This window comes from Thalassophryne amazonica, unplaced genomic scaffold (assembly GCF_902500255.1).
Source record: "Thalassophryne amazonica unplaced genomic scaffold, fThaAma1.1, whole genome shotgun sequence".
Lineage (NCBI taxonomy): Eukaryota > Metazoa > Chordata > Actinopteri > Batrachoidiformes > Batrachoididae > Thalassophryne > Thalassophryne amazonica.
The window spans coordinates 103,366-124,279 of record NW_022986296.1 but is presented as its reverse complement, the minus strand read 5'-3'; the positions used below and the strand labels follow the sequence as shown (position 1 = coordinate 124,279).

General features: G+C 47.2%; 1 protein-coding gene across 1 annotated transcript in view; it reads right to left on the bottom strand.

Annotated features, from left to right (window-relative positions):
* LOC117505997 (von Willebrand factor A domain-containing protein 8-like) overlaps nt 1–20,914 on the bottom strand; it is a 71,328-nt gene that overhangs the window by 29,170 nt on the left and 21,244 nt on the right. The window contains exons 5-10 of the mRNA XM_034165541.1: nt 5,025–5,192; nt 4,758–4,922; nt 4,094–4,143; nt 3,883–3,991; nt 3,673–3,777; nt 1,247–1,375 (exon numbers count right to left, since the gene is read on the bottom strand). Coding sequence (XP_034021432.1) covers nt 1,247–1,375; nt 3,673–3,777; nt 3,883–3,991; nt 4,094–4,143; nt 4,758–4,922; nt 5,025–5,192 — 726 coding nt within the window. The remainder of the gene's footprint in view (nt 1–1,246; nt 1,376–3,672; nt 3,778–3,882; nt 3,992–4,093; nt 4,144–4,757; nt 4,923–5,024; nt 5,193–20,914) is intronic.

Genomic DNA, 20,914 nt, shown 5'->3' with positions numbered 1-20,914 from the left:
TCAAGGGCCAGTCAGGGATTGTAGGGTGTCCAATTTGGTGACCTCAGAGTTACATCTCTGCTTTTTGCAGATGATGTGGTTCTGCTGGCTTCATCAGGTGGTGACCGCCGATGTGCACTGAGCAGGTTTGAGGCTGAGTGTGAAGCGACTGGGATGAGAATCAGCACCTCCAAATCTGAGACCATGGTCTGTCAGCAAACTGTGGACTGGCCCCTCTGGGTCAGGGGAGAATTACTGTCCCAAGTGGAGGAGTTTAAGTATCAGGGTCTTGTTCATAAGTTGGAGTAAATTGCAGGATGAGATTGACAGAATGACTGGGGTTTCATCTGAAATTTTATGAGGGATGTGATGGTCTTGTGGTTAAACGCTGGGCTTCAGACCAGTGGATCCTTGGTTCAAAGCCCAGCCAGACCGGAAAATCACTAAGGGCCCTTGGGCAAGGTCCTAATCCCCTAGTTGCTCCTGATGTGTAGTGAGCACCTTGCATGGCAGCACCCTGACATCAGTGTGTCTGTGTGAATGGGTGAATGCAAGGCATCATTGTAAAGCGGTTTGAGCTTGTGACGCCGATGGGAAAGCGCTACATAAATGCAGACCATTTACCATTTTACGGACGTTGCACCAGACCCGTGGTAAAGAAAGAGCTGAGCCGGAAGGCAAGGCTCTCAATTTACAGTCGATTTATGCTCCTGTCCTCTGCTCATGAGCTTTGAGAAATGACTGAAAGAATAACATCGTAGATACAAGCAGCAAAAATGAGATTCCTCCATCGGGTATCTGGACTTACACTCCTGGACACTAAGAGTAGAGCAGCTAGTTCTTCGCATCAAAAGGCGCCATTTGAGGTGGTTCGGGCACCTGTGAGGATGCTCCCTGGTCATCTTCCTAAGCAGGTCTTCCAGGCATGTCCAACTGGGAGGAGGCCCCGGGGAAGACCCAGGACGAATATTTCACTGATTAACAGCAGACGGGATGAGTTCATCAATGAGATCACCTGGTACAGTTGTTGGTTACAAAGAAACCTGCACCCTCTTTGTCCTTTCTGGATTCAGGTGACACCTATGATCGGCGCTGAGTTAATGTAAATGTTAAAGCACAATGAATTGTGCAATCAGCTATGAACAAGTGCGATATAAATAACCACTGTAACCTGCGCTGTTTTCCAAAACATTTCACATTTTCACACTGGTTTGTTGATAACATGCTAACAGACTGCAGCTTCACAGCCATCGAACAGAGCGTGTACCTGAAAGGTTACGTTCCCCTCAGATCCACATAACGTCACATCTACGTGGCCCTCCAGGTCCTGAGACAAGGAAATGCTCAGAATGCCACTGGCTGCTGGCTGGCGATGACCATCCAGAAGTTCAAATCTCTAGAAAAGGGACATCACACAATCTCTGCATTAAAATGAATATATTTTTAGCTTTTCAGAAACAAGTGAGACAAAGGGAACCACAAACATTACAGCGTGACACCCGCTGATAATGGAGCCTGTTAGGACAGTCTCCGTCACTGAAGAGTAGGTTGTCTACAGCCAGCGTGCTCAACCAGTCGATCGCTGTCTATCAGATGACTACATGAAAAAAAAAAAAAGTCATGCGCTTCTTTCTATCTGCACATGTGCAGGGTCGAAAGGGCGCGAGAAACTAGACTAGAGTGAGTGGATACTACAATGGCAGAAACATAAAAAACTAAAACTTATCATTTTCATTCAGAGTGGGAGAAGGATTACTTTTTTTAATTATTTGAATGAAAAGTCCATCAGTCTTAACTGCAATGTAAATGTGGCTTTACCAAAGAAAGGGAATTTGGAACACATTTCAGGATGATCCACAAGCGCGATGATGCAAACTTAAATCCCCTCTGCGCGCCCGAAAACTCCAGGAATTGAAAAGTCGTATAATTCACTATCAAAGGTTGTGTATGAAGACTTTAAATACGGGAGATGTGATGGATGTGGATGAGTCTACAGAGGCCATTACTCCATGTGCAGCTGGAGTAGACAGGTGCAGAACACACAGATCTGCTGCTGCACACAGATGTTAGGTGGCTCAGCAGAGGTAAATTTCTGGAACAGTTTTCTGAATTGTTGCTGGAAAATAAAGAATTTCTGAAACGTTCAACCCATGCTGAATATGCACAGCTAGAAGACAGATAGTTGGATTTAGCCTTTCTTACAAATGTTTTTTGCATCCATTGAGCCTGTTGTCAGTTTTCTCTGTTTATCATTTGGGGAAATACAGCTGTGGACAGTGTGACGTCCAAAGTGGCATCACTCTCCAACCAGGATATTTGTGCTATTGAGAATGAGACCCTCACACTGAAAAATGACATTGAGCTCAAATCCAGAAAAACACCTGACATGAATGTCCAATTCTGGAATCTAATAGAGAAAGAGAAGCACCCCAACCTCAGAGAAACTGCACAGAATTTGACTGCACTTTTTGGATCAACATATTTGTGTGAGTCTGCCTTTACACATTTGAAAATCATCAAGTCAAAATACAGATCCGCCATAACTGATGGCCACCTTGCGACCTGCTTATGGCTGCATTCAGCTCCTACTGTCCGGACTATGAGAGACTAGCTTCCTTTTCTCAGTGCCAGAAATCAGACTAAGGTAAAGAACAACTTTTCCAAGTTGAATTAGAATTAAATAGATGGCACTGATGTCAAGACGCAAAAACTCCTAATGCATGGAGGTTTCCAACCAAAGTCCAGCACCCTGAAGGTCTATGAGCAACAGAAAGAGGGAGGGCAAGGAATAGTGAGTGTCAGAGCCACGATCCAGGATAGGATGAGATGAGGAGCATCCATGACCAAGATCAAGACCCTCCATGGGATGTACCATTGGCATATAGAGGAAGTGGCTGACATCAAGAAGTCCTAGCAGTGGCTAGAAAAGGCCGGACTAAAGGACAGCACAGAAGCTCTGATCATGCTAGTACAAGAGGGCCAAAGCACCAGATCCATAGAGGCAGGAGTCTACCACAGCCGACAGGACCCAAGATGCAGGCTGTGTAAATGTACCCCAGAGACACACCAGCACATAGTAGCAGGATGCAAGATGTAAGCTGGGACAGTGTACACTGAAGGACACAACCATGTCAGAGGTGTTTGGCGATCATGATATCTTTGCAGGAGAATGAGGTCCAAGTGTTCAGGTTGCTAGTATTTCCTGTCTTAATAAATTGTTGGGACTTACACTCCAACCAGTGACCAAAGCTGAAAACTGACTGTCTTCAGTACCAGGTTTCTTGAGAGGATCCTTAGGCACAGCTGAAATGGAGTGTGTTGAACAATTACTTAGTGAGATGAAGATGAGGAGGATCACTCGCATTGTGAGGGAGCATCAGCTACGACATTCTGGCCATGTGGTGTGTTCCTCTGGATATGATCCAGAATGTGGTGCCTCAGTGTTGAGGACCCCAGCAGCTGGAGAAGACCAAGGACATGCTCACGTTTCACCTGGCTGCAGCAGATAAATGGTGACCACTGCGAATGGGTTGCAGACCCAGAGCAGTTCTGGAGAGCAGTGGATTTGGCAGCCTGACCTGAGCTGGCTGAGTGGGGGTGAATCACTTTTCTTCCTTACTCCACTACTTTTGCACTAATCTACTGCACCTTGTTTACATTTGGTTTGGTTTCATAACATTTCTGTGTTCTTACACTGAGCACACCCTCCACAGCCGTCCGCCCCTCTCTGCCCAGGATGCTGTTGTAGGGGTAAAGTCTCTGGATAAACTGCTGGAAGGACAGCGTGGGGAAAACATTCTGCAACAACACACACACAGAACCATGTGAATCAGACGCCATGTCCCTGGTCCTCAAGAAACTTTAATGTCTCTGAGAAAAGCAAAAAGGTTTCAGGTTTCTTACCAGCAGATGGATGGCAGGAAGCAGAATGTCTAGAGGGAAATCAGGAAGGCCCAGGTTTGAAGATTCCTGAGAACAGAGTGTTGTGGCTAATGACAGCAGCTGGGACACCCTGAGAAACACGATGTAACACAACAGTTACTCACACACACACATACACACTGACAATCAGTTACAGCACAGAGACGTCAATCCAGTTTGGATTTGCATTTACTTTTCTGCAGCAACATTTGGTCCTGCGGTGTACAACAGCTCCAGCTGGTCCTGAAAGAAACAAATCAAAGCGTCTCCACAAGGATAACATCCACTGGAATCCATGATGTGTGTTACCCCTTAACATGGTGCAAACTATTCTTTTTAAGAAGCCTGTTAACCAATAATTTGCATCACTTTTTACAAAAATTGGAGCAACTTTAACTTTTGACCCCTGTACAAACTGAAACTGACCTTTGTCAGCATTCTTAGTGTTTTTACCCTGTAACATTCAGTCATATAGTCCAAACTGCACCTTTTTGGAACTCTTATGATGAGACACACAATGTGGTGTACTTCTCAATAGGACTGGAGAATTTTTAAATGTTGACCCCTGTGCAATCCTTCACTGACCCCTACCTGGCTACAGCTACTGCCCTGGGACGGCCACAATACATAATTATCCCGTTGCTAGGGATATACGCATACCAACTAAATTACGGGTGATAGGTTTTACCACCCGGTGGGAACAACACGCCCACTTTCACGGGTCTGGCTCAAGGCCTACAAGACAACAAAGGTAACTTTCTGGATGACAATGCAGAATGGAGACGCCCACCTGTCACATGACTAATACATGCAGCTGTAGGACTGATGATCTTATCCAGGTTGGATCAGTGACTGACCTTAAATGGTAGGTAATAGATGTCTCTGGCCTGGAAGCGCGAGCGGAGAGGAGGGTCCAGTGGGTGACCTTTGTACTTTGGAACAGGAAGGCCGAGAGCAATGACCCTGAAGTCCTCACTGACACGGACAATCTTCCAATTGTCCAGAATGTCTTTGCTGTGCTCCTGCCACATACAATAAAAACCACAAAGAAACCCAAACTTCCAGTATGCTGTGAACTTTGACCCTTACCATTGATGACACTGACCCGGATTTGAGAGACTGACCTGCAGTAGCTTGTCGTAACGCTCCGCTGACATCAGAAAGCGTCCATCCTCCAGCTGCATCTCTCTGTTCTCCAGGAGGTTGTTGAGGACAGGAAGAACGTTCCGCTCAGCTTTTTCCAGACCCTCCAGAACCAGGACTCGGCCTTGTGTTGCCGCCCTCACAGCACACTGGCAACAGACGCACCAGCATTAGTCCTCTGGGGTCCATAGACTCGCTGGCAAGTCCAAATCAGTGTTTTTTTGTTTTGTTTTTATTACACTTCTGGACTCCCAAGTTCAGAAACATATGAACTGCTTTGTGGTGGACGCAGCAGCATGCAACACAAGCTCTATATGAACGTCTCGGAGACAGCAACAACTCATATCACTGACCTCTACAGAAAGGTCACAAGTTTGATTCCTACTATTCTATTCAACTCAAGCTTAAAGACAAAAAGAAACAAAGTATCTGTGTTATGTGTCGGACGCAGCTCGGAGAACCGACCAGCGTTTGAAGGACCCAGTATGAAATAAGCAGAGCACGGTACAAAGGCTAACTGAATTTAATACATAACAGTGATGTGATACAAAACAACAAAAGAGTGTGCGGTCTGGCGTGGTGGTGATACGGTGCGCTCCCAGCAGCGCTGACGGTCCGGAGCCAGAAGCCGTTCGGACCCAAGGACCCCGCCGACACCCCCCAGGTGGCCGCAACAAACCGAGTCTGTGAAAGAAGGAACCATTATGTGAGTCCACACTCTACACACAGAGAGACCACTCAAAGGTGTACATAAACAGCAAACACTTCCTGGCTTAATTACTAATCAGCTTCCCAACCTGCAGGCATGGAACATTCAGTTCACAAAACTCCACTGCAGTGGAAGCCGATACATGACTAACGTACAGCTCAATATAATAAGGTGTGAGGGACACCACATTTACTGACTGTATAAACGTTAGTCACAAAATCTAACGTACCTCAGGAAGTGTGCTGACGAGCGTGAGACCTCACCCCCTCCTCTTTCACAGACCGTGCATCAAACCCTGGACGTTCTCTGCATCCACTGATGATGAGATGGCTCCAGAGACGACGATCTCACCCGTCTGGTCACAAGGTCGAGTCTCTGGCAAATACACACTGTACACTCCAGTCTTAAATGCCACCATGTTCCAATCCATATAGATGCAACACAGCTGTGAGTCCTGACGAGCCGCAGGTGATCAGGGTGAGGTCCTGATAACCTCAGCAACACAGCCACTCAGTCCCAAATGCAAGCCACCTGGAAGGAAAAACAAAAGACAGAAACAAAAAGGCAGCCAGGCCCCCCAGCCATACAACAGTACCCCACCCTCACGGGAAGCCTCCCGGCGACCACACAAACCTGGCCCAGGAGAAACACCCCCCTCCAGGGACCATGGCTGGAAACCGCATCTGCATTCGTCTTCCAACAGAATGGTTGATGTCCTCTCCTCTGGCTGCATCCTTGCCTTTGTTTCAGTCAGTCACTTAGCACAGGTGTGGCCAGGAGTTCTTAAACCTGTGCGGTCAGCCTTTATCCAACCATGTGCGGTCATTAGTCATAAAACAAAAAAGACAAACATAAACAACCAAACCACCCCCCCCTCCCCAGGGGACCGTCCTATCAAACCCCGGGAAGAGGAGAAAGAAAAACCCCAAACTTAAGCTTACAAATAAAAGCGCTAAACCCCCCCCCCCCCCCCCCCCCAAAACGACATGTAGGGACCAACACCCCCCAGAGGACTTCCCGCCAGCTCCAGGAGTAATAACCACAGCCGAGGTCCCTCTGGGATCCAACGTCACCCACGGGGACTCCCAGCGCCTCCCAGAGGACCACTCGTCAACCCCAGGAGACGCCTCCCCTCATGACCAACGGACCCAGCCCCGGCCGTCTATGGCTAGATGGACCGGACCCACAGCCCTTTCCCCCCCAGAGGACACCACAGTCAAACCCTGAGGGCGGAAACTGGGGGGAAAAACAAGAAGAGAGAAAAAAAACAACATACAAACAAAACAACCCCAACCCCACCCCCTTGGCGCAGTGGAAACTGGAAGCACGTCCAGTGTCACCAACCGTGACTATACCCCAGAAGCCAACCGGGAGGAGTGGAACAGCGGTTATGGCAAACGGCACAAAACGGCGCCACTCCTCCGACTTCTACACCAGCCACTAGCTGCGGGTATATCCCACTGCCCCAAACCTCAGCCACGCCGATGGCAGATGGCCAAAGGCGTGCTGAAGCCGGAGGTGGAACAGGGAATCAAACCCCCCCCCCCCCCCCCCCACCCAGGTGCAGAGGTTACCCGGGAAACAGCCAGTATAACCAAACTGCACCACTCCAGCAACGCCGACACTACGGCTCACCCGGCTGGAGCCAGAGGAGAAGAGAGGGCATAACAAAAACAAACAAAAAAAAGAAAAAAAAAAAACCCAAGTACCACCCCATCACCCCCCAGGGGACCGTCCCATCAAACCCTGGGGAGGTGAAACAAAAAGAAAGACTAACAGACCAACATACAGTTGTTTGGGTCCTTGTTTTTTTTTTTTTTTTTGTCTTCTTAGACAGGCTGCAGGGTCACAACCCCAGACACAAACAGTGGAAAAAAAAAAATAAATCCCACACAAAAACCAACTCAAAAAACACCCACACGAAATGAACTAACACAAAACAAATCAGTGACGTATACCGTTAAGCTCAAACAAATCGAACACACCTGTTCTAACTTAAGAGCTTAACGGTAATGTGACTAAGTCACCAAAAAAGGGAGCCAAAGTGCTAAAAATGAAAAAAACCCCTTTGGTGACAGAAAACAAACGAGCTGCATCTCCGTGCGCAGCTGTGTGCAACACACAACCAAAATGTGCTCAACTAAATAACGCCGGAGCTGATACAACAGACGCAGTAGTTATCTTTATCCGGGGAAACGGGGCTACAACTGTAACACAGGAAGCTCAGCGACCCGTGCCACAGAGCTCCGCCGTGCGCGTGCACCCATTACAGACACACTCTTGCAGCTCCCGTTTAAACCTCTTATCCGGTCGGAGCGTGACGCGAAGCCGTCGCCAGTCACACTCCACCACGACCCACGGATAAGGCACAAACACAGGAACACGGCTGCAAGAGAGCACAAATCAGTATTCAGTAATGGGTCTCAAACACGCACCATCCGGGCGGAGAGCACCCGCAACTGATCCGGATAACTACTGAACGTCTGCTGCCGCCTTCCCGGCGCGTTACCGTCTCTGCTACCGCTGGGTCCGTGATGTTTGGCCAGAGACTACTGTTATGTGTCGGACGCAGCTCGGAGAACCGACCAGCGTTTGAAGGACCCAGTATGAAATAAGCAGAGCACGGTACAAAGGCTAACTGAATTTAATACATAACAGTGATGTGATACAAAACAACAAAAGAGTGTGTGGTCTGGCGTGGTGGTGATACGGTGCGCTCCCAGCAGCGCTAACGGTCCGGAGCCAGAAGCCGTTCGGACCCAAGGACCCCGCCGACACCCCCCAGGTGGCCGCAACAAACCGAGTCTGTGAAAGAAGGAACCATTATGTGAGTCCACACTCTACACACAGAGAGACCACTCAAAGGTGTACATAAACAGCAAACACTTCCTGGCTTAATTACTAATCAGCTTCCCAACCTGCAGGCATGGAACATCCAGTTCACAAAACTCCACTGCAGTGGAAGCCGATACATGACTAACGTACAGCTCAATATAATAAGGCGTGAGGGACACCACATTTACTGACTGTATAAACGTTAGTCACAAAATCTAACGTACCTCAGGAAGTGTGCTGACGAGCGTGAGACCTCACCCCCTCCTCTTTCACAGACCGTGCATCAAACCCTGGACGTTCTCTGCATCCACTGATGATGAGATGGCTCCCGAGACGACGATCTCACCCGTCTGGTCACAAGGTCGAGTCTCTGGCAAATACACACTGTACACTCCAGTCTTAAATGCCACCATGTTCCAATCCATATAGATGCACCACAGCTGTGAGTCCTGACGAGCCGCAGGTGATCAGGGTGAGGTCCTGATAACCTCAGCAACACAGCCACTCAGTCCCAAATGCAAGCCACCTGGAAGGAAAAACAAAAGACAGAAACAAAAAGGCAGCCAGGCCCCCCAGCCATACAACAATCTGAAGAAGGCTGTAAGAGCTGAGTCAGAAACTCCATCCACCAGAGAACAGATTCAAGATCAGAACAAGAGAAAGAACACGTCCTCCTCGATGTGCCTGGATCATCTGTTGAAATCAAACCCAGCAACAAAGCCTGGACACCAAATTACGAGAACCCAAGTCATTTAAGTTGCCTAGAGCAACGACAGGAGCAGGAACAGCAGTGAAACGCCAGCCCTCCGCGCCACTCAAACACGGCATCAATGACTTTTCTCCAGAAATGCTAAAGAGCAAAACTACACAAAGATAAAACCACGATTACCTACATGGTTTCTGGTGTGTTTCATTGTTGTGCTACGTTTTAACACTCCAGTTGGGGTCAGATTCAACACTTCTCTCCAGACTTCTCTGTCATTGTTTGCTGAGTGTCACACTCGTCTGTCTGTTGTCACACTCATCTGTTATCACACCTTATGCTGTCATGCTGTCTGTTGTTGCACTCGTCTGTCTGTTACCAGAGGTCATGTCGCTGCACCCGTGTCCCTGTTCTTACACTCAAATGTCCGTTGTCAGAAGTTATGTCATGACACTCATCTGTCTGTTGTTGCACTCGTCTCTGTTATCAGAGGTTATGTTGTTACACCCATGTGTCATCACACATCTGTTGTCAGAGGCTATGTCAGTGCACTCGTCCGTCAATTGTCAGAGGCTATGTCGTCGCACTCGTCCGTCTGTTGTCATAGGTTATGTCGTCGCACTCGTCCGTCTGTTGTCATAGGCTATGTCAGTGCACTCGTCCGTCTGTTGTCAGAGGTTATGTCAGTGCACTCGTCCGTCTGTTGTCAGAGGCTATGTCAGTGCACTCGTCCGTCTGCTGTCATCGGTTATGTCGTCCCACTCGTCCGTCTGCTGTCATCGGTTATGTCGTCCCACTCGCACGTCTGTTGTCAGAGACTATGTCAGTGCACTCGTCCGTCTGTTTTCAGAGGTTATGTCGTCGCACTCGTCCGTCTGTTTTCAGTGGTTATGTCGTCGCACTCGTCCGTCTGTTGTCATAGGTTATGTCGTTGCACTCGTCCGTCTGTTGTCAAAGGTTATGTCGTCGCACTCGTCCGTCTGTTGTCAAAGGTTATGTCGTCGCACTCGTCCGTCTGTTGTCATAGGTTATGTTGTCGCACTCGTCCGTCTGTTGTTATAGGTTATGTCGTTGCACTCGTCCGTCTGCTGTCAGAGGTTATGTCATCGCACTCGTCCGTCTGTTGTCAGAGATTATGTCATCGCACTCGTCCGTGTTGTCAGAGGTTATGTCGTCGCACTCGTCCGTCTGTTTTTATAGGTTATGTCGTCGCACCCGTCCGTCTGTTTTTATAGGTTATGTCGTCGCACCCGTCTGTCTGCTGTCAGAGGTTATGTCGTCGCACCCGTCCGTCTGCTGTCAGAGGTTATGTCGTCGCAATCGTCCGTCTGCTGTCATCGGTTATGTCGTCCCACTCGCACGTCTGTTGTCAGAGGCTATGTCAGTGCACTCGTCCGTCTGTTTTCAGAGGTTATGTCGTCGCACTCGTCCGTCTGTTTTCAGAGGTTATGTCGTCGCACTCGTCCGTCTGTTTTCATAGGTTATGTCATCGCACTCGTCCGTCTGTTGTCATAGGTTATGTCGTCGCACTCGTCCGTCTGTTGTCAAAGGTTATGTCGTCGCACTCGTCCGTCTGTTGTCATAGGTTATGTTGTCGCACTCGTCCGTCTGTTGTTATAGGTTATGTCGTTGCACTCGTCCGTCTGCTGTCAGAGGTTATGTCGTCGCACTCGTCCGTCTGTTGTCAGAGGTTATGTCGTCGCACTCGTCCGTGTTGTCAGAGGTTATGTCGTCGCACTCGTACGTGTTGTCAGAGGTTATGTCGTCGCACTCGTACGTGTTGTCACAGGTTATGTTGTCGCACTCGTCCGTATGTTTTTATAGGTTATGTCGTCGCACCCGTCCGTCGTCGCACTCGTCCGTCTGTTGTCAGAGGTTATGTCGTCGCACTCGTCCGTGTTGTCAGAGGTTATGTCGTCGCACTCGTACATGTTGTCACAGGTTACCTCGTCGCACTCGTACATGTCACAGGTTATGTTGTCGCACTCGTCCGTCTGTTTTTATAGGTTATGTCGTCGCACCCGTCCGTCTGTTTTTATAGGTTATGTCGTCGCACCCGTCCGTCTGCTGTCAGAGGTTATGTTGTCGCACCCGTCCGTCTGCTGTCAGAGGTTATGTCGTCGCAATCGTCCGTCTGTTGTCAGAGGTTATGTCGTCGCACTCGTCCGTGTTGTCAGAGGTTATGTCGTCGCACTCGTCCGTGTTGTCAGAGGTTATGTCGTCGCACTCGTCCGTGTTGTCAGAGGTTATGTCATCGCACTCGTCCATCTGTTGTTATAGGTTATGTCGTCGCACTCATCCATTTGTTGTCATAGGTTATGTCGTTGCACTTGTCTGTCTGTTGTCAGAGGTTATGTCGTCGCACTCGTCCATGTTGTCAGAGGTTATGTCATCGCACTCGTCCATGTTGTCAGAGGTTATGTCGTCGCACTCGTCCATGTTGTCAGAGGTTATGTCGTCGCACTCGTCCATGTTGTCAGAGGTTATGTCGTCGCACTCATCCGTCTGTTGTTAAAGGTTATGTCATCGCACTCGTCCGTCTGTTGTTATAGGTTATGTCGTCGCACTCGTCCGTGTTGTCAGAGGTTATGTCATCGCACTCGTCCGTGTTGTCAGAGGTTATGTCGTCGCACTCGTCCGTGTTGTCAGAGGTTATGTTGTCGCACTCGTCCGTCTGTTGTTATGGGTTATGTCATCATCATCATCATCATTCATTTCTTTAAATTTGCTGCTGTATGACATCACAAACATCTAAAGGGTTAAAGCGGACTTCTGTGACATTCAGATTTTGTTTTGTTGTCCAGAATGTTGACAATCAAAGCTCACAACTCTGTTTCATACGTTGAAGAGATTATTTGTTGTGTTGTACTTATCAATTAGAAAGTGATGTTTCCATGGTGACAGAGACTAACGGGAGGACTCGTCACACTCGGTGGTGTGGGTCGTTGCAGGTCTGTGTTTGTGCGCTGTTGTTACCAATACGCAACATTCAAGAGAACGTGGCTGCCAACTCTTATTTTTGCAGGATAAATCTGAACCAGCACACGCTGATAATCTGGTCAATGTCCCTCAAGTCAGCTGTCAAAGGAAACACAATCTGTCCCCTGCCTGTGAAACTGAAGGGTGGACCGTAGTGACAAACCTCTAAACGTGACTACACATTAAGTGTTAGCGCCCATGTTCTCGTAACTATGTGTGCCAACCATAAAGCCTTTCCTGTCAATTTCCCCCGTTTACTGTAACCACGATGAACTGAAAGTCTTCACCGACCAGCGTCAAAACACGGTCAGCCGTCTGAGGACGACCTCACTTCTGCCGCCTAATGTGGCGTAACTAAGGTCCACTCGGTTGCTAAATACAGTAGATGTGTGCAGCACACATTTGTGCAAAAATCAAACAGAACATCTGACGTCAAGAAGCAGGAAACTTGAGCCGTCTGGGTCGACCGCAGTGCGAGTAGTCGTGTAATTAGGTTAACATATAAATACGCGGCAGGTTGTGTGGGAAGTAGCGCCATAAAACTAGAGGAACAGATGTTCTATATTTAACTCGTGATCCATTTTCAGCACCAAAGCTGTAATCAGAACATCACGGTACGGTGAGAAAGAGGCGGAAGGAAGGACTGGCCTGACTTTCTGCTTGGTACTAAAAGTACTTTGTACAACTTGTATGACTGAATACTATGAAGAGAGAACACAAGAACAGCAGGGCTGTAGACATTTTCAGGTGACATCATAGGTCACCCTGACACCCAACAACCACACTCCGTTTCCACCTCACCTTAGAAAAACGCTGAGCACTGCTTCTGCAGTTCACCGCAACTGTGCCCGCCTGTCCTGTATTTCTGAACAGTGATACTTTTTGTTTCTGTGTCAAAATCCAACCCCTTGTCCATGTCGTGACACGCAGGAAACAGATCTAGTAGAGAAATGCTTGCTGAGTTGAAATACGGTGGAGATCTTATATACCACATGGCCACTTGAGTAACCATGAAGGCCCAACAGGAACCCTGGACACGAGACGGCGAACGGGGCTCTGGTGAAGCAAGAAGTTGTCAATGGCGGCTCAGGAAGAGGAGGTGACGGCTTGTAACCCAAACGGCTGTGAAGGCAGATGAAGGCTGCAGCAGGTCCTCAGACCCCGACTGTCTGTGACCCAGCCAACAAACCAGGCGAAAGAATCTATCGAGCACTGTCTGTTTGTCAGTTTGCAACATCTCATTTAAAAAAAAAAAACTCTGGCACAGGCATCTCCAGATCAACCCTGGATGTAGAATTCCACCATCCCATCCAGAAATCTTCCCAGAGATAACGTTCGTTGCCTCCCAGGGATTTCCACGAGTTCCTGCAGACATCACTGTTACACTGCCTTCAACTCCACTGGTGGCATTTTGTTGCATATGAAATCAAACAATTTCTCAGGAATTTTCTGAAAAACAAATCAATCACAGATGCACACCTGCTGGTATTACAGGCAAATCCAAAAATTTAGGTCACTATATGTGACTGTTTCTGAAATGAAGCAAAACAGGATTTTTTTTTTTTTTTTAGCAAATAACATTTTAGTCCAACTTTGAACTCCTACTACTTTACTTCTCCTACCTGTGGAAGGATGAAATCAATAAAATCAAACATTTCTACAAAAAAATACAAGCACTGATCAGCCCAAAATCCCACTCACTCACTCATCTTCAACCGATTACCCAAATTAAGGGTCATAGGGCCTGGAGACTATCCCAGCAGTCAGAGGGCGTGAGGCGGGTTCATCCTGGACAGGACGCCAGTCTGTCACAGGGACACATACAGACAAGTTAAAGTTTTCAGTCCACGTAACCTGGATGTCTTTGGATGTGGGAGGAAGCTGGAGCACTCGGAGGGAACCCACACAAATATGGGGAGAACATGCAAACTCCACACAGAAAGGGTGAGAATCGACCTCATGACCTTCTTGTTATATGGCAACAGTGCTAACCACTAAGCTACCGTGCTAACCAAGCCACAAATCCTCTGCCAAAAACTCTCCCAAAATTTAACAGCTCTGGAAGCTTGCGAGCTTCCAGAGCCACATTGTTTCCTTTACGGCCCGGTGGAAGAAACTTGGGGGTCAAAAGAGGAAACATTTTAATGTTGAGGTTAACTGCTGCAGCTTTTAATCTGTTCTACTGACACAAAGTGGAAATTCTTGAGTGGACGAATGTGCCAAACTCAGCCTGATCCCATCCTAAAGCCTGACGCCGGCTTTCCTCTGCTGTCTGTGACAGACTTCCCACAGAACTCTACAAAATACTTCAGCGGAGTGTCTGCAATCAACAAACTGCAAGGAGGATGACACACTGCTCCTGAAGATCCTGAAGAAAAGGAGACACTGGAGGGGTAGAAAAGGCCAGAGTTGCCATGGAAACCTGACATGACCATGTTTAAAGCATGACACCAAAAAGTAACAGCAAGTTTTATGTTAATTAAGCAATTACTGAATTGATTTATTATTAATCATTTAGACCTTCTCACTTTTGTGTTCTGAACACTCTAGTCCACAAGCCAGTCATCAATTTTGACCTAATGGGTACCACTTAAGGGGACTAAATGACACTTAGAATCCAGCCTCAGTGTACCATGAGCTACGCAAAAATGTATAATAGCCATCCCAATGAAGGGTTACAGAGGTCAGAATTTAAAAATGCTCCAATCATGTTTGTTTGATCATAATGATTCCAAAAAGGTATAGTTTGGACTATCTATGACTGAATGTTCTGGAGTTATGGGGTAAAAACAGCAAAATATGTGACAAAGGTCAAGTTCAGTTTGTACAGGGGTCAAAAGTTAAAAGTGCTCCAATTTCAGTAAAAAGTGATGCAAATTATCGATTGAAATAAAAGGATGAATAAATGGAACAGTCTGACAGTGTTGAATGTTTGGTCTCCAAAATAACGGTCAAACAAGGTCGACATCCATTGGATTCTCTGACATGTGACATGTTACCCTGTAACGTGATAATTAAGCACGACACATGATGCAAACTATTTCTTTTTGAAACTCGATTAACTCAACCAATAATTTGCATCACTTCTTACGAAAAATTGGAGCAACTTTAATTTTTAACACCTGTACAAACAGAAACTGACCTTTGGCACCATTTTCTCTGTTTTTACCCCGCAATTCAAGAACATTCAGTCATTCATAGGCCAAACTATGCCTTTTTTGGATTGTTATGATCAGACAAATAATGCGGTATATTTGTCAACATGACTGGAGCATTTTAAAATTCTGACCTCTGTGTAACCCTTCATTGAGCCCTACCTGGCTACAACTACCACCCTGGGATGACTTTCATACAGTTTTATGTGGGCCATGGTACACTGAGGCTGGATTCTAAGTGTCATTTAGTCTCTTTAACTGTTACAGAAAACCTGCTTGGCCCATGGACTAAGAGATAGCACGGCTCAGACTGCTTGGAGACGAGGTCAGGGAGGCTAGAGTGACACTCAGATTTCCACTGTGTTGGAGTAATAAAATTAATTTTTATCTCTTATCTTATCTTGAGATGGTTTGGACATACAGAGGAGGGATGCAGAGAATGTTAAGAGAATGATGGTGATGATGGAGCCATGAGGCAAGACAAAAGAAAGACAAAAGAGGTTTATGGACGTGTTGAGAGAGAACTAGTGTGACAGAAGAAGATGAAGAGGACAGGGGGAGATAGAGACAGATGATCTGCTGTGGTGAACTCTAAAGGGAGCAACCAGAATAAGACGCCTGGCATCCAGCTGTGCACGTGTCATGTAACAGGCTGGTAAGTCTTCATTCAGTTTATGTTTGAAAAGAAAGTTCTGCTGCAGAAGCTGCTAACCGAGTGATCCAGGGATGTCCTAAGGTCATGTTCAGCTGGCGTGAAGGTGATGGAGTCCATCGAAACTCTGCTGGTGAGAGAGAGAGAGAGAGAGAGAGAGAGAGAGAGAGAGAGAGAGAGAGAGAGAGAGAGAGCGAGAGCTCAGACTGGAGGAGAATGAAATAAAGGGGAAAGAAGAGATGGAATGGAGAGATGAGAGAGAAAGAGAGAGAAGCAGAGCTCTGACACATGGTGGCTGAATATAGTGCTCTAAATCAGTCTAGGCCCCAAGGAATAATTCACTGCTCCAGATAAGTGAAAAAATACACACCACCTACGACACACTTCACACAGATGTCACACAATGAAATGTGCGCGCGCACACACACACACACACACACACACACACACACACACACACACACACACACACACACACACACACACACACGTCCTCACATAATTAGACATAGTGACATGAACTGCTCCCGGTACAATCAGGTTCCTTCTGTAATGACTCAGAGGGTCATTAAAATCATTTGGACAGTTTGAAAACTAGACATTTTAGAAACTTTATGAAATGAGGAATCCAAACAATGTTAACAATGTTTCCATTTGTGTGTGTGTGTGTGTGTGTGTGTGTGTGTGTGTGTGTGTGTGTGTGTGTGTGTGTGTGTGTGTGTGTGTGTGTGTGTGTGTGTGTGTGTGGTGGCTAACCCTAGTCCAGGGAAGCAGCACTCCACTCTGGCTGAAAACAGCTTGGGCTAAGAACAGGCTCCCATTCCTGAATCATCTCATGGTTTGTCAGAACTGCTTTGAGGCAGACCAGAATTTCTGGCCCCTCCAAGCTGCTCTCACATCTGAGTTTGTGACTCTGCAACCGCTGAGGCTGCGGTCCTTCTATTGTTGCCCGCCAGTATCTGCCGATTCTGGAGACCTGTGTGCACTGCTAACTATACATGAAAGATCTGATGGCTTCCCTCACTGCAGGTGCCCACCAGCAGGTTCTTGAGTTCCTGCCACATACCAACAATTATCTGGCCACAACTCAAAGCACCTGCTTCAACAACGGAGGCCTTTACCGCGGACCACTGTGACTCCACGTCCCCGAACTCCTGTGGAATGGAGTGACTTAAAGACCGTCTATACAGGTTCTTCTACCACACCTTCCCAGAGAACCATCACAACTAGTTCAGATCTTCCAAGTCGGTTAAACTTACCACACCATCTGACTTCCCTTGCCATTATGTGGTGCCCAAGTCACACAGTCACTGGTATAATAACGTGATCACCAAATCAATCATCAACCGCTGACCTAGGCTGCTTTGGTGTCACGTGTACCAAAGAACACCCTTATGCTCAAAAAAGCTGTATGTGATGAACAATCCAGGATTAGCACAGACGTCCAGCAACAACGCACTCAGGCTCAATCACGGGGGGCTGTTCCTCAAGTGTCTCCATCACTGTCCATGTGAGCATTGAATCCCCCAGCAGGAACCTTTTCCATAATCCCACTAAATCTCCAAGAAGGCGGGGCACAGATACACAGGTACAAAAAAACAACAAAAAAAGAACAACAGCCATATCCTTCTGTGCAACAAGAAGTCACATGAGACAGCCCTCTCATTCAACGGAGAAAACTCCAAAATAACAGCAGGAAGAACAGGACTCCTGCCCAGTGCCTCTCACCCTGATTCCAGAGTCCAAACTGCACATGGAAGTAAGGCCAATTATCTCTTCTTGGTATTACTCAACTCAATCTCCCAGGATTCTTCCCAACCAGACACGTAACGTTCCACATTCCATGAAAGCAGAGTGCCAGTCTGTGTGGACTTAGGCCCCTTCCCACTGTCATTCAAGCTGTGTACCAAACCCTTGGTGAGTCCACTTTGAGGTGCCACCAAGGCCCAATCCCAATACCTCTGCCATGTCCCTTCATTTCACACAGTCAAGAAGGAGTATTGGGATTGGACCTAATTTGTTTATTCAGGTTGAGCCCGTCTGAGCCACACGGCTACAGACTCCATGACCAGGCGCTCACCTGTAAGCTCCCTCCTCCAGAAGGACGCCCGGATCTCCCTAATCTGGACAGGGGAATTATTTCTCTGACTGTGCCACTCATGAAAGGATTATTTTTGTATCGGCCTTAGTTTGTCTCCTTGTGAGAGTCCCGACCAAGATCTGATACTCCAGACAACACAGCTCCCAGGACCAATGGAGCCCATCTCACAAGTACCTCAGCCAGGTTAGGGGGTCCATGCAGGGAGGGGTAAACAACAACAACCATTGAAAAAATTTACACACACACACACACACACACACACACACACACACACACACACACACACACACACACACACACACACACACACACACACACACACACACACACACACACACACACACTTGTGGTCTTCAACTGTGACTGTTGTACATCTGAGAAACCTGACTTACATGATCCAATTCCAATGTCCCCCTTTTCCACTGGCTGGCTGATGACAAAAAGCAGAACTACACCAACACACACCAGTTGTTCTTAATTACAGACATAAAACCACATTTCAGCCAAACTGTCAAAGACACGGGAGCCAGAGTGAGGAGGACCTGTGGTTACTATGGATACCACTCGGTCACGTTGTGAAATGATGCCTGTACGGATGGCAGTGTTTCCCGGCAGTGTTTCAGTCACTGAAAAAAGAAAAAAAAACAAAAAAACAACTCAAATCTCAAATTGTATTGCAGAAAAAAAATGTGAGGCTCTCAGTCATGGAAAAGCCAAAGTTAAATGATGTGCTCATTATTTTTGTAATCCTGCCACAGTCCTGCAAAGGTTCAGCACTGCTTATAAAAATTATTGTTATTTTTTACTTTTTCTGTGAAATGTACTGCTTTTTTTTTTTTTGCCAGATTGCACTCGGCCGAGACAGACGCATTTTTCTCTTCTCCCTCCTTCCTTATCTTTCCTGCTTCTGTGGCGTGTTGTCTGTGAGGCTGCAGCTTTGCTCTTCTGGAAAACGACAAAAATGGATCTGTTAAAGTGGTCTCTGAACGCAATTGACACTATTTTTTCCACAAGACATTCGGGGGCGGAGGACCCGACCGTCCTGCCGGGACGTATGTGATGGGTTACATGATGGACTCGTGGAGGAGATGGCAGGTCATGTGCCTTTACACGCTTTCTGTGGAGGACGTCGAAGATGTGTATATATTTGGCTTGGTGGTGACCGGCTTTCTGCTGCGTGGAGCGGGCATGGCGCTGGTTTACCGGAAAATTAAGAAAGTGGAAGCAGCATTAATTGGGCCGTCCAGGCTGCCCTACATGATTGATTCAATTGGGAAGGCAGTGGCTGCGCAGTCGGTGGGTGTTACCCGCACGCTGGAAAACATCTCGGGCAGGATTGCAGCTCTGGAAACCCACTTTGACCGTCAGTAAAGACCACATCCTACATTCAGATGTATTGAGAGCCACTCCGTTCTCAGAACTGTGGAATCTTTCAGGCGTCTGCTAATCTGGATATTCATTTGGCTTCCCCAAACACAGCTGCACTTCAAGGCCGCTCTGATAAAAAATCTCCTCAAGAAGATCAACACTTAAGCCTCGCTCCCTGGTCATCCCTCCCCTCAGCTTCTCCAGCTCTGACATTGACTGTGGACAGTGGACTGTTCAGGGCTGAGCCCCTCCCCCTTCCAGGATTGTCGGACAAGGCCGTTGACGGCGCCTAATAGGCTGCCTCCAGAGTGTTCTGATAAACTGGACCTTCAAATCTCAGTTGTCGTCCTGCGTCTTTGTTTGTCTGTGTGATTATTGTTTTTCTGTGCTGATGGGGTTTTTTTTTTCCTCATTGCTGCTGTGTAACGCAGCGGCTATGAGGGTTTTTTTCTCTTTCTTCCCTCGTGTGTGCTTTTTATATGTGTTTATGTACCGGGCCGGCCTATGTGTGTTGTGTGTTGTGTGTGTGTCGTTTGTTATGGGTCGGTCTTGGTTTGCTCAGCCCTGCTGTTGACCAAGGCAGGGATGCACATCTGGAGCTGGTCCCCGGGCGCCTAATGGCGACTTCTGCTCCTAACTGGCAATTAGGATGAGTTAAATGCAGTAGACACATTTCATTGTGCAGGGAACATGTTCTTTTGTGCATATGACAATAAAATTCTTTTGAATCCTTGAATCCTTTTACCAATGGGTGGATACAGTATGATGCAGAAACATCTCATGCGCACATTAAAAAATACCCAAAGGCTCAGATTCATTATTTTCTGCATCACTAACCTCCTTGCCACCAACTGCAAGGATGAAAATAATACAAAGGATCTGGGTAGAAGCAAAAGACCTCAGGGTGCATGTGGACCTAACCAATGTCCATACAAAAGCAGACCAGGCCAAACGTAGCCCACAGGGCAGCAGGTTTGCTGTCATGATTCGGGCGCAGCACAGCAGCAGAGTTTACAAGCTGCTGTCTGAGAAAACATCACATGGATGACATTAAAGAAACAAAGACTGATGCCTCTTTTATTACGTAGGACACTTTGCCTTTAGCAGCACAGCTGTCAGAGTTTCAAAGACACCAAGGGATCACTCGAACGGTTAGAGAGGACAAAAGCCATCAGCACACATCACAAAAACATTCCAGGAGGGAGGAGTAAGGGAAACTGTCCAATTTCTGTTAAGGCAACTGGAAACACAATTTTGTTCAGCAGATGTCAGATTCTGACATCTGACGCCTTCTGTTGAAAGCTTTGACTTCTGACTATAACTGATGCTGACAGCAGGCTATTTAACAGTTAGCTGTCCACCGCTAAGA